The sequence below is a fragment of the Sinocyclocheilus rhinocerous genome, unplaced genomic scaffold (genome assembly GCF_001515625.1).
Source record: "Sinocyclocheilus rhinocerous isolate Xijiao unplaced genomic scaffold, SAMN03320098_v1.1 scaffold1334, whole genome shotgun sequence".
NCBI classification, from domain to species: Eukaryota; Metazoa; Chordata; class Actinopteri; order Cypriniformes; family Cyprinidae; genus Sinocyclocheilus; species Sinocyclocheilus rhinocerous.
In genome coordinates, this window is record NW_015626864.1 from 835,552 (window position 1) to 848,474 (window position 12,923).

At 36.0% G+C, this 12,923-nt stretch overlaps 1 protein-coding gene across 1 annotated transcript in view; it reads left to right on the plus strand.

Moving 5' to 3' along the window:
- Positions 1 to 12,923, plus strand: part of LOC107718709 (glutamate receptor ionotropic, NMDA 2B-like) — a 99,856-nt gene that overhangs the window by 342 nt on the left and 86,591 nt on the right. The window contains exon 2 of the mRNA XM_016525910.1: positions 1,770 to 2,399. Within this exon, the coding sequence (XP_016381396.1) occupies positions 2,373 to 2,399 (27 nt within the window). The 5' untranslated portion in view covers positions 1,770 to 2,372. The remainder of the gene's footprint in view (positions 1 to 1,769; positions 2,400 to 12,923) is intronic.

The following is a 12,923-nucleotide window of genomic DNA, read 5'->3' on the forward strand; positions in this document are numbered from 1 at the left end:
AGACAGACACACACACATGCACACACACACACACACACACACACACACACATATGCATTAAACTAATGGACAGCCAGGTGTCAAGCATTACATATCATTTCTCCATGCCCATTTTTACCCTTCTCCAACTCTGTCCATCTTCCATTTTTACTTATGAACAGCAAGACATTTGTTTCCTGTCATTCTTTCTTTTGTAACACACACACTTAAAACACACTTGCACACATCTGGTCTTGGGCTGCCCAGTCTGAAATAGCCTCCATTCATCTCCAGTGTCCAGTGCAAGCATCGGTGTCTTATTTTGTTTGAGAAATTGTCACAGACACATTTCAGATGAGGTTCTGCTTCCGTTCTTTGACTGAGATGGGTGAGGTTGGCGTGACTGCTTAATTTGCGGTTCTTGGACACATTTTAAACTTGTGATTTGTATTGCTGGCAACCTCCTCTAAGCATGGAACCCGAATTGTGAAGAATAGATTGGTATTTGCTCAAAATATTGATTAGGCTTCAGTGCATCAGTCGGTTATCGGGAGCTTGCAAGCTCAAGTCCATTTGAGCTGTTATGGTCAGTCCTTTGTTTTATTGAGTGTTTAATTTTCTGCTGGCACTCCCCACTTTCTTCTCTCTTTTTATCCATCCATCCAACACCTTTCAGACAGGCCTCTTCTTATCACAACCTCTTGATTTTCTTTGTACTCATTGAGGGTCCCTGTTTTTAGCTGTCGGGCATGACCACTGTATGACCGTTAGCTCATTAGAGAATGAAAACTTTTCACTCCCCACTGTAAGTTATTTATATCCCCTAATTTATCCCCCTTTAATGAACATTTTCCACTTCATCTTATACATCATTTTAATTCAGAACTGCCTTCTTTGATTTGATATTCTGTGTTAGTATTTTGATTATGTAGAATGTAATGTATGTTTACCTCTGAATATTAAAAAAAAACAAGATTCAACAGGATTGTTTTTCATTTCCCTTGGTTTTGAATTCATTTGAAATGAATCTAAGAAAGGAATGGGGATCCAAGAAGTGACGTTGTGTTGCAACTTAAGATGGAAGGAAATCTGAACATCTCCTTTTTCCATTCATATTGATATTTTATTTTCTAAGCATCATATATAGTTCATGTGTTTATGCTTCCTTCTTGGTGACTGGTTTGAAATCTCAATTAAAATGTAGTTTTAGTTGAATTTTTAAAAAAATAAAAATTTCTTTTGACGTCCTGAATTCATCATCTTCATCACAATTTTTTCTTATACATGGACTGTATGAAAAACAAAAGAAAAAAGCATCTCACTTGCCTGTTATTGTTCGAAATGGACATATCAAAGGAAGGCGACCATCTTGTCTTATGTTTTTGAATGCTTGCACTCGTCTTGTGTTTCACATTTTTGTAAACATTATCCAAATAATACTGATGAAATGCCAAAGGACAGTTAGACTGGTAAGTAACATGATAAAAATATCACACATAAATGTATTTGTATGCATTTGTACGTGTGTTATGTGTATTTGTGAAACACGCCTGTCCCTTCTATAGCTCGAAATAGACTAAACTTCATGTATTACATACCAATGAAGCATTTAGTGTTGAGCACTCTATATTAGATCAATTGAAAGAAATAACAAAAGGGAAAAAAAGAAAAAAATCACTAAGTTTTCCAAAGTCATCAACAAATTGGACCTTTTTTTCAACATCATTTGCCCAAAAACCTGTGCTTAAGATACTGTTCTCTTATTTTTCTTTTTTCTTTTTTTCCAATAGTATCATGAGAAGGACCCAGCAAAGGACGTACATGGATACCTGAACCAATTAAGACCAGACGTCACTGCTTCAGCTTTTTCACTACTGGGCATCCAGCAGCTCCAGAGTTTGTGGACTTGTTCAGATCAAAATGGACTTTTAGACTAATCAAGAAACATCTTCTTTTCACCCTTTTTTCACTTTATATCACATTTTGTAGCCAATGTAGGCTTTGTCCTAGACTTTGTCCTGGTTCATTTTCAATTTTACAGTAAGTACATTTCTTAGATTTGATATAAGACTTTCAACTTTTCTTCAGTAACTGAACATCGTTTGCATAGCTGTCTTTTATTTTGTCTTTATTTGTGAGCCAGGCATCTTTCTTACTTTTCTTGAGTGACTTTTCTTAATAGTTTTGATTCAATAGACAATTCCTGTTCTCAGTCATCCAGCCTGGATTTACAGTAGGACCTACACTTTCATCCACGGTCTCTGAACCAGTCCTATTTTTTCCTTACCAATCCCTCAAAACTACTTCAACGGTCAGTCACTCCTCCATCCAGGGCTATGAGAGGAAGAGACAAGACCCAGCTCACATCAACATGCAGGAGTTGAGGAGAGAAAATGGGAGTTGGGCTGGCAATGTTCAAGGTAAGGGATGAACTCTGTTTTCTTTTCCTCTATTGTTTTTATCCTTGTTATCTCTGATTATGTTTGTAATGGAATACTAGCTATGAATAATGTACACTACCATTCGAAAGCTTGGGATCTGTAAATGTTTTTTTTTTTAAGAAAATAGTATTAATAGTATTACTAGTATTATGGTTTCCACAAAAATATTAAGCAGCAAAATTTGAATTGTTTGATAATAATAAGAAATGTTTCTTGAGCACCAGATCTGCATATTAGAATGATTTCTGAAGACCATGTGACACTAAAGACTAATAGCAGTAATGGCTGCTGAAAATTTAGCTTTGCCATCACAGGAATAAATTACATTTTTAAATATTTTTAAAATTGAAAAATGTTACTTTAAATTGTATTAATATTTCACGCTACTTACACTATAAAAAAATGGGTAAAAATAGGGCACAATGTACTGTATTAATATGAAGGAATTTTACATACTGATTCTTACAGGTGTTTTACCTGTATTGTGAATTTTGCATTTCATTGCGTTGTGTTTTAGGGTTAACAGAAATGTCCATAAAATTAATGAACAATATCCTGGCAGTAAGTTACCAGTACATTTTCCTTTTTTTTTTTATGCAGTGTTTTTACTGTATTTTTGATCAAATAAATGCAGCTTCCACCTCCACTGAATGGACATCAATAAAGGATGCTTTTTGCCCACAGTATGGTGCTAATGGTCCTAAATGGACCATGCTAAACTGGCCAAACCACTTGGTTTAACTTATCAACTGGCATTCAGTTATCATCTTGGTTAATTGCTTTTTTAAAATCGATTTGGTGCAAAAATGTCACACAATTTGACTGTTCAATCAAATAATGAGTCATGAAAGAGATGTTAAAATCATAACAAAATTTTATGTTCATTTATCACAGTGGAAATGGAAGTTGAGTACATTGCACTGTGGGATACATACAGTACACACAGCACTATTTACACTGTTGCATGCTGCCCATTTTGACAAATGCAGTATAGGTCACTCAATGTATACAGACAATTTGCTTAGAATAGATATGTTCTGCAACAACATTTAAAGTAGTAATGGTAGTCGAATATTCTGAATATTTCCTACCATTCTCGATCTTTGATGTGCACTTTTAAGCAGGCACATTCAGTCTCTCTCTCATCGCCATTTTATCTTCTGTCACCTACTCGAAGGCCTTAAAGACATGTCTGTTTTTTCTTCCAGGGCTGTAATTTTCTGTTGTCTCAACGAATGTGTGTGTTTGTGATACTCAGGGCACCATTGCTTTATTTTCATGCAGGCATTCGCCCAAATTACTCTTGGTCGTGCTGCCTTCTGTCTAGTTTGAGTAATGTGCCTGTGGTCTGGGTCAGACATTGTAGCTAAGTGGGTTAATGAAAGAGAGAGTAGGAGCGATAAATACTGAGAAAGAGAGAGGCGGTAAGAAAATAGGGTGAGAAACTGACAGAGAGGTCGAGCTGCCTTTCACTCTCCTGCTCTCTTTTCTCGAGCTGCTCCCGAGACGCTCCTGATAGCCGTTAGACTCCTTCCTGGGAAAACACGAAAGTCATTAGTGGATCTGAAAATGTCTGATGACGCTTTCCTCCCGTATCACCCTCTTAAGATGCGCCGCTTCTGATTAACGTGAGGTGACAGCGTTTTTTACCCTCGTCAGTGGGGTCGAAGCAGCTGTCAATCAAGCATGACACTGATTGACGGGCACCAGAGGGATGAGGACAGTGTGGAATGTCTTTCAGAGTGAAGCATCACTCAGAGATTTTGTTGGTGTGGTAACGGAGCCTCTGTTGGCATGGCAACGGAACATAGGGACACGAGGGCATTCTAGACATTCAATGATATAACGGTTACACAGAGATGGTGCAAATCTGATTTTGTGTCAGCCGTTGTTTCATAAATAATGATACTTATGCTGTAGACACCTTGCTTGTGTATACAAATTGTCTGACAATGTACCGCTCCACATTGCACTAGTGTGTGTACCGAATGAGCAAACAACGAGGCTTAATCTATCATCCTGAAAACTGGGGAAATTTGACATGTATAAATGTTACTTTTCAAACAGCAAGGATAATAGTCAATAAAAGCCTCTCAGGGATGCAGGGATGGATGATGAAACATGTTAGATGTGTAGTGTTGGTGGTGGTGCTTATTTGCTTTATAGTTTTGGAGTGGAGACACAGTAGGAGTGAAAATAGAGGGCTAGAATGTTGTGTACTTTCCTGTAAAAGTTTGTTTGTTGTTTATTTAGTTATTTGAATTAAAATGATCATTATTAATAATAAAATGTATGAATAATGTAATTCAATATGAATAATAATAATAATAATAATATTTATTATTTATATTATTATTATTATACTTTAATCATTTTATTATGTATTTTTTATAGAAGAAATATCCTAGTAAAATTTCTGGAATCTAATATAGGAATTATACAATAAAATAAAAAAATATTAAATTTCTACAACAATTTGGACAGGTCCTAATGATCCTAATAATTTCCAATGTGATTCCAACAAAACATTGATTGCACAATATATTTAGCAATAAGATAATCGGTTTCCGTTTATTTAGTAGGATTTTACTTATTTTACAGGATTGTCATTTGACTCTTGTTTTGTTTTTAAATTATTGTTATTAAACATCAATAACAGAAAATAGAAAGATAGTAGATGTAATAAGTGTATGTGCAAAATAACTGATAAAATTGAGGATACATTTATTAATTTATTAAATTCAGAATTCATTAATACATTTTATTTTATTATGTATTTTTCATAGAAGCAGTATCGTAGTAAAACATTCTTAAATCCAATATAGGAATTTCTAAAATCATTTGGAAAGATCCTAATGGGATAATTTCCAATATGATTTCAACAAAACGTGTCTTCATAGGACAATATATTTAACAATAGGACAATCTAATTTCACTTCATTCAGTAGGATTTTATTTTTTATTTTTTTACAGGATTCTTATTTGATGTTTGTTTGGTTTCAAATGATCATTATTAAAGGGGGTCATATGATGTTGCTAAAAAGAACATTATTTTGTGTATTTGGTGTAATGAAATGTGTTAATGCGGTTTAAGGTTCAAAAAACACATTATTTTACACATACTGTACATTATTGTTTCTCCTCTATGCCCCGCCTTTCTGAAACGGAAAAGAAAAATTTAAATCGCATCATATGACCCCTTTAAATATCAATAATAGATAACAGAAAGATTAACAACAGATAAAACTGAGAAACAACTGACTTATAGAGAAAAAGAGCTCTTAACTCAGCTAAACTCAATGAAATTGAAAGTGTATTTTCATTTTTTAGTTTTTCGCTTGGGTACAGCAGTATAATGTCAGATAAAACTGAAAAATGAAAGCAGATTACAGAGTTCAAACTGTTGTCTGCTGAAGTGAACAAACGCGTCTCTGTGAAAGTGTTTGTGGCAGCAGAAGAGATGGATTGACATGACATGGAGGTCATTATCCTGCACTGGACTTTTCTCATCGCCTTTAACAGTATTGACTAACAAATTAAGGGGATTTGGTTCCAGTGCGTGTATTTGTGTATATGTATAACGGGCACATTTAGCAGAGTTCACCTGTGTAATCGGGTCAAAAGCAATATCTAATGGCACAGGTCAGTTTGCAAACAGGCCTGTGTGTGCATGTGTCTGTTTTGATGTTTTTTTCTCCCCCATGGCGATGATTTACCAGTTTATCAATGTGCACCTGTTGTCATTCACACCTCCATCACCATAGGAGTGATTTTGGCTCCCGTCCCTCGTTCACTAAGACGGTTGAAGCTTAGCCTTAATCACAGCGCATGACTTCATTACAGATAGAGTTACAGTGATTTAATGAGCTCTTGTCCAGTCATGCACAGTGTCGTACGTCTCTGAGATGAGGTGATGTGCATATTTAATGGTGTAATTTCATTATGTCTTTCATTATGTCACTTTATGACATTCTGCTTCTTCGGAATGGAGGATATAGACGAGCAAGTTGCCAGTAAGCGGATCTGTACTGCAGACAACAGTCAAAATATCATTATACCAAACACTGCAGTTCAATACCATATTTTGCTTTGCTGTTATTTTTTGTGAAGTGTGAAATACTGGATATATCAGATTAGCTGTCACATACAAAACGTTTGGTCTGCATTTTCTAGCTGTCTGCCTTTACTGTAGGGGTGCTCAATCCTATTTCAGGAGATTTACCATCTTCTAGAGTTTTATATAAAACTCTAATCAAGCAGATGGTAATAGGTAGTAATGGTCTTCTTTATGCCAAAAGGTCAAGATTTGACTGGTTAGTATGGCCCAGATAACCCCTGCTGGTAGATGCCGTAATCTTAGGGCACAAATTGACGGTAAACGGTTTAGCTCCTTTCCTCTGTAGCTAGAATATGATGTGCCGTTTCCCCACAAAATCTTTCTATTAATCGATATTAATAATCATTATTACAGTATCAAGAGCAATAATCAACAATAATGAGTTTGTCATGATATTGCAGCTTCACTCCCTAATGATTATAATTTTTTATTTATTTATTGGCTATGCAATTTTGTGTAAATACATGTACATGAGCAGCATTAAACAGTCCGTGTAAATGAACATAAATGCCGTGTCAGATGCAGCTTCTGTTCCACTTTTGCAGTGTACAGATGTTTTTTTGTTGATGTTGAAACAAAAAAAAAGATTTTTAACAATCTGTATAAGTATCTGGTTAAATGCACGTATTTAACATAAAAACAACACAGATCCATTTAGTAAGGTAATTGTAAATTTTTATTTTATTTTTTGCAATTCCAGTTGGCAAATATTGCCAATATTCCAATTTCTGACCCTGATATGAAATTTTACAATGCACTCACACACACCATTGAGTAGAATCTGCCTAGGACCCTAGGGGATAGTCATTTATAATGCCTGATCAAACAAAAACATAAGTATAAAAATATAAAATGTATCAATTGTCTAAGTGTAAGCAAGCAGGTTAATCGGCTATAGCGGTATACAAAGCTAGTGCACTGAACTGAGAGCTTTTAAATCACATAAAAACAAAACAAAGAAGAAATGTTTAATTTCACAATCTTTAGTTTCAGTTGTTTATATGTAATACGGCTCAAACGATTAGTCAAAATGATCGACAATAAGAAATCATCAAATATTTTTATTATTTTATCTCTTATGACCAAGATGTCTAATGTCTTTCATTAAGAACTTAATGGTCATAATAACATAGTTAGCTGTAGTGATTTTGTAGGATTCTAATTTTAGGACTTTAAATCAGTCACAGGAATCGTTTTGGAGCCCTTTGTCAGCTCAACAGGCAGAACAAACTATTAAAGACACCGGAAATTTAATGACCTACTGTAGCCTAAACGTTTTTGACTAAGTGACCTGCTCGTAGTTGTGGAATACCAGTAGTGGGAGTCCACGTGATTTTATGCATATTTAAAACTAGTAAAGAATGTACATCACAGATCATGCTCGTATCTCACTCTACTTCCACCTCCCATTGTTGTCCATTAGCCAACACTACATGGTGTATTACAAAGCACTGAGGATTGGACGATTGAGTGATTTGGGATGGGGCTCATTGTTTCATGGTAACCATGTGCTGATATTCATTTGGCCTAAACAAGGAACAGCTTGCTAATTAATTACCCATGACCAATGGGCAGGGGGGGTGAGCCAATGCTCGCGTGTGATTGGTCAAAACAGAAGCAGGCCATCACCAAGCCCTCAGGGGAGGAAGTGATCTCTCACCCGAAAACCTGCTCAGCAGTGTGTTTGTGTCTGTCAGAGTGTGTACGCTCTGATACAGATGTTATGATTGCAGCCATTCATAACATCTAATATTTGGCATATATACAGTAGCGCTGCTTTTCCTCTGCATCTGTTAACCAATAAAACTTTCCACATAGATTTTGACATTCTGGGTATAGGTGTGTGGAGTTGTGAGTATGTAAGTTCGGTTTGTGGGCCCATAAGGATTTGCATATGTTTAAAGCTGTGTTTTGTGTTTGTGCATGTGTGTATGTGTCATATGCTTGTGTGAACGTGTCTGTTCCTTTGGTTGTTTTTGTGTGTAATGTGTATGTGTGTGCATCTGCTAGTGCAGTGTGTTTGTACATAATGCATGATTTTCGAAATGTATCTCAAACTTTGATATTTACAGACATTTATCTATTATAATTTACAGCTGCTTTGAAATCTTCAACTGTGTAAATTCATGTCAAGTACATTAGGTGGGGTGGATTGTAACATCATTACAAAACAGAGACCTTGTACAATATTTGTACAATATTTTTTCCATCAATCAGATTTACTTGTTTTAAATGGTCATTTTCTATTGAATTTTGAGCATTTAAATAAAGTGAAAAAAAATTATTGAACAAATACACTGAACAAATTCCTTTTTAACAGGTAAGATTTTAAACATGTTTTGACAAGTATCTTATGCTCATCAAGGCTGCATTTGTTTGATCAAAAATACAGTAAAGACAGTGATATTGTGAAATAATATTATTACAGTTTAAAGTAACTGTTTTCTATTTTATAATATTTAAAAAATATTTTTTTCCTGTGATCATTTCCTTCAGAAATCATTCTAATATGCTGATTTGGTGCTTGTGAAACATTTCTTATTATAAATGTTGTAAACATTTTTTTTTGATGAATATAAGTTTAAAAGAACATCATTTCTTTTCTTTTTTTTCTGTTAATTTTGATCAATTTATAACATCCTTGCTAAATATAAGTAAAATAGATTTTTAAAAATTTTCAAATTAAACAGGGGAATCTTCCAGTTGTGTCATATAATATTCATTACCCTGATCACAAACCATGTTATTTTTATTACCACAAAATAATTTTTGTTTCTTGAAAAACCTTTATGTTTGTACACAGAGAATTCGAGTTTGCACCGTCACCTAAGGTAGTCATGTCTGACATGATTTTACCTCTGTAATGTGTTTAAACAGATCTAATCTATCAAGATATTCACGGTAAGCAAAATGATTATGCCAAAAAAATCTGCTTTAATACTGGGAATCTTGATTTTTTTAAGCATCTGTGCCTCAGTTACAATCAGAGCAAACCGCTGCTGGCTGTTGTGAAAGCGTCATTATGAGGAGAGAGGACTTCAGTAAAGGTTACAGCTCAGAGGCAGTAGTTCATAAACACTGCTTAATGGAACCGCGCTCACACTGCTATGACAGATATACACCTTAGAGACCTGAGTGTGTGCGAGGTGTGTGTTTGAGAACGTATGCTTGTGAGGAAGCCAAGACAGAAATACTGGCTAAATGTCTAAGAATGAAAATAAGCTTAGTTAGCGGTAAATATCAAGACGTGTATGTTGGTGTGTGTGTGTGTGTTACATGTACCCCAGAGATTATTTGACGTAAAAAGGCAGGCTGTAGACCTCCAGTGTTGCACTGGATTACTAAACAAGCTTAATCTCTTACTTTAAGTGTGGTCTGTGTGTGAGTGCATGCGTGCATGTGTATGTATGGTTTTTCTGTTACAAAAAGTCATCTCTTTATGCTGAATTAAATAAAAAAATGTGTGTGTTTCGGAATTGAATCAGCAGTCTCGGGTTTATCGGAATTCATTCTGTATAACTGCATCAATGAATGTTAATTCAGTTTCTGGTTGTTATCAAAGCTTTCCCTCCCGCTCTGAAACAGAACTCGTTTGAGATGGGAGGGAGTCTGTGATGGGCTTTTGTACAAACATTTTTGTTGAATACATAATTCATTACTTCGCCAGGAAGAACTGAGATGGGGGACGGCGTAGAAAAACGCCTTATCTGTGTTTCCCAAAGCAATGAAAGAAACAGAGATGTATTACAGTGCACAAATGTACACACTTGTTTTTATTCATTTCACATCCTCTCTCGCCCTCTAAAATGTGCACAATGTCAGGATACCTTTGAATCACCTGTCACACGCATTGTGTAGTCTATACCCTTCCCTGTGTTAGCTAGGTTTAATTGTGTCAGTTTTACTAGTAAGTCTTGCTTGGTTTGTTCTGGATTGCAGTAATCATGTTGGTTTGGGTCTAATTTTGATCATCTGCTTTTGAGATCAATAAGTCTTTCTAAATGGCATTTTAGCTGACACCAACAGACCGGACCAGGCCTATCGGAAGCTTTCTGACCATTGTAACCAATCTGGGGCCCTAGGGGACCATTCTCTCGTCTTATGCCAATTGCCAATCAGGCCTTAGGCTGCGCACAGCTGTCTCACAGAAAATCAAGAGAGAGCAATCTATCGGAGAAGGCAGATGCATGGATATTATACAGCATCATGGGGAATGTGCGTGTATATGTAACACTTTTTGTCATCTGTGTCAGTTAAACTTAAGCTTTCGTTGCCATCCAGGAAATGTAGAGCGACTCTGGAGTTCTTGACAACAAACACGAGTATAGAGTGACAACAGGCATAGATAGATGCAGCTTGAGGATACATGTACAGTGGGTACGGAAAGTATTCAGACCCCCTTAAATTTTTCACTCTTTGTTATATTGCAGCCATTTGCTAAAATAATTTAAGTTAATTTTTTTTCCTCATTAATGTACACACAGCACCCCATATTGACAGAAAAACACAGAATTGTTGACATTTTTGCAAATTTATTAAAAAAGAAAAACTGAAAAATGCTCAGTATTTAGTAGAAGCACCCGTTTGATCTAATACAGCCATGAGTCTTATTGGGAAAGATGCAACAAGTTTTTCACAACTGGATTTGGGGATCCTCTGCCATTCCCTCTTGCAGATCCACTCCAGTTCTGTCAGGTTGGATGGTAAACGTTGGTGGAAAGCCATTTTTAGGTCTCTCCAGAGATGCTCAATTGGGTTTAAGTCAGGGCTCTGGCTGGGCCATTCAAGAACAGTCACAGAGTTGTTGTGAAGCCACTCCTTCGTTATTTTAGCTGTGTGCTTAAGGGGGTCTGAATACTTTCCGTACCCACTGTATATGTATGTCTGGGAGCATTTTCTTTGAAGAGGCGAATTGTTGGCAATACAAAAACAAAACAAATGTTACAACAGATATATGATCTATATGTCAGGGTCAAAGACGAAAAAGGGTTTTCAAGCTTCAAAACAATGAAAGTTTAATACAGCTTCCCCCCTCTTTGCAAAATACAAAATGATCAATGAGTGAGCTGAGGGACTACTCAGCTCAGCTTAAATATATTATATTATTAAATTGTTTTATTAGTAGTACTTATATAAAAGTATATTAATAATGAAGTAAAAAACCTGTAATAACAAATAATAACTATAATAAATTATATACTACACTATATATGGTATAAAAACATTTTTACATTGGTTGTGCCATGGTTTTAAAAATAGTATGGTAATGTTCTTTATGCCTTTAACCCAGTATAAACATCAAAAGAATGTGAACATGAATTTACCCTGGCAACCCTCTACGCACACCTTGGCAATATAATCGCCATTGGTTAGTAAATCTTTTAGTTTAGTCGCCTCTGATATACTATTTTACACACACACACACACACACACACACAGGGTGCGATTTGCCGGGGGGGGATGGCTGGTCTACGCATCCCGGCCTCTGTTGAATTATTTTTTATCTCCGGTGGGGATAAAAAACATCCCGCGAACAGCGCCGAAGTCCAGATCTGAATCAAATGATTCGCGATACGCGCTTTGAAGTCCCGATCTGAATCAAATAATTCGCGATACGCGCTTTGAAGTCCCGATCTGAATCAAATAATTCGCGATACGCGCTTTGAAGTCCCGATCTGAATCAAATAATTCGCGATACGCGCTTTGAAGTCCCGATCTGAATCAAATGATTCGCGATACGCGATCCGATTGGAGCACTTCGCAACAGTGAATCATTTTGCGACTCAATGGTTTAACTGATTCGGAGTTTCAAAAAGCTCCGTTGATACTGTGTTCTTCGCTCGCTTTCTCTATATAATTTATTCGAATTTTGAATAACCGTGGAAATGAAATCATTACAATTCATTGTAACTAACTGCCTAATTGCCTAACTTACAATGTTTTTAATAGATTGTGATCACGTTAAATACAGTTCCCGTCGTATTAAAAACATTTCATGACATGACACCCATTATATGGTAGGCCTACTTGCCTAAAAAGACGGGTTTATGATGTGCGTTATTAACAGATTACACTAACATTAGGTTACTTAGGCTATAGCCTTACCCTTACCTTCCACCTATGGAAAGAGAAAAAAGTTTTCAAAAGCATCCCCCCTTCTGCTTTTTTCACAAATCGCACCCTGATCCGATTGGAGCAATTCAAAACAGTGAATCATTTTGCTACGCAATGTTCTAACTCTGTCCAAACTCGGTCCTGGAGGGCCGGTGTCCTGCAGAGTTTAGCTCCAACTTGTCTCACCACACCTGACTGGAAGTTTCTATATTGTCTTGTAAGAGCTTGATTAGCTGGTTCAGGTGTGTTTTATTAGGGTTGGAGCTAAACTC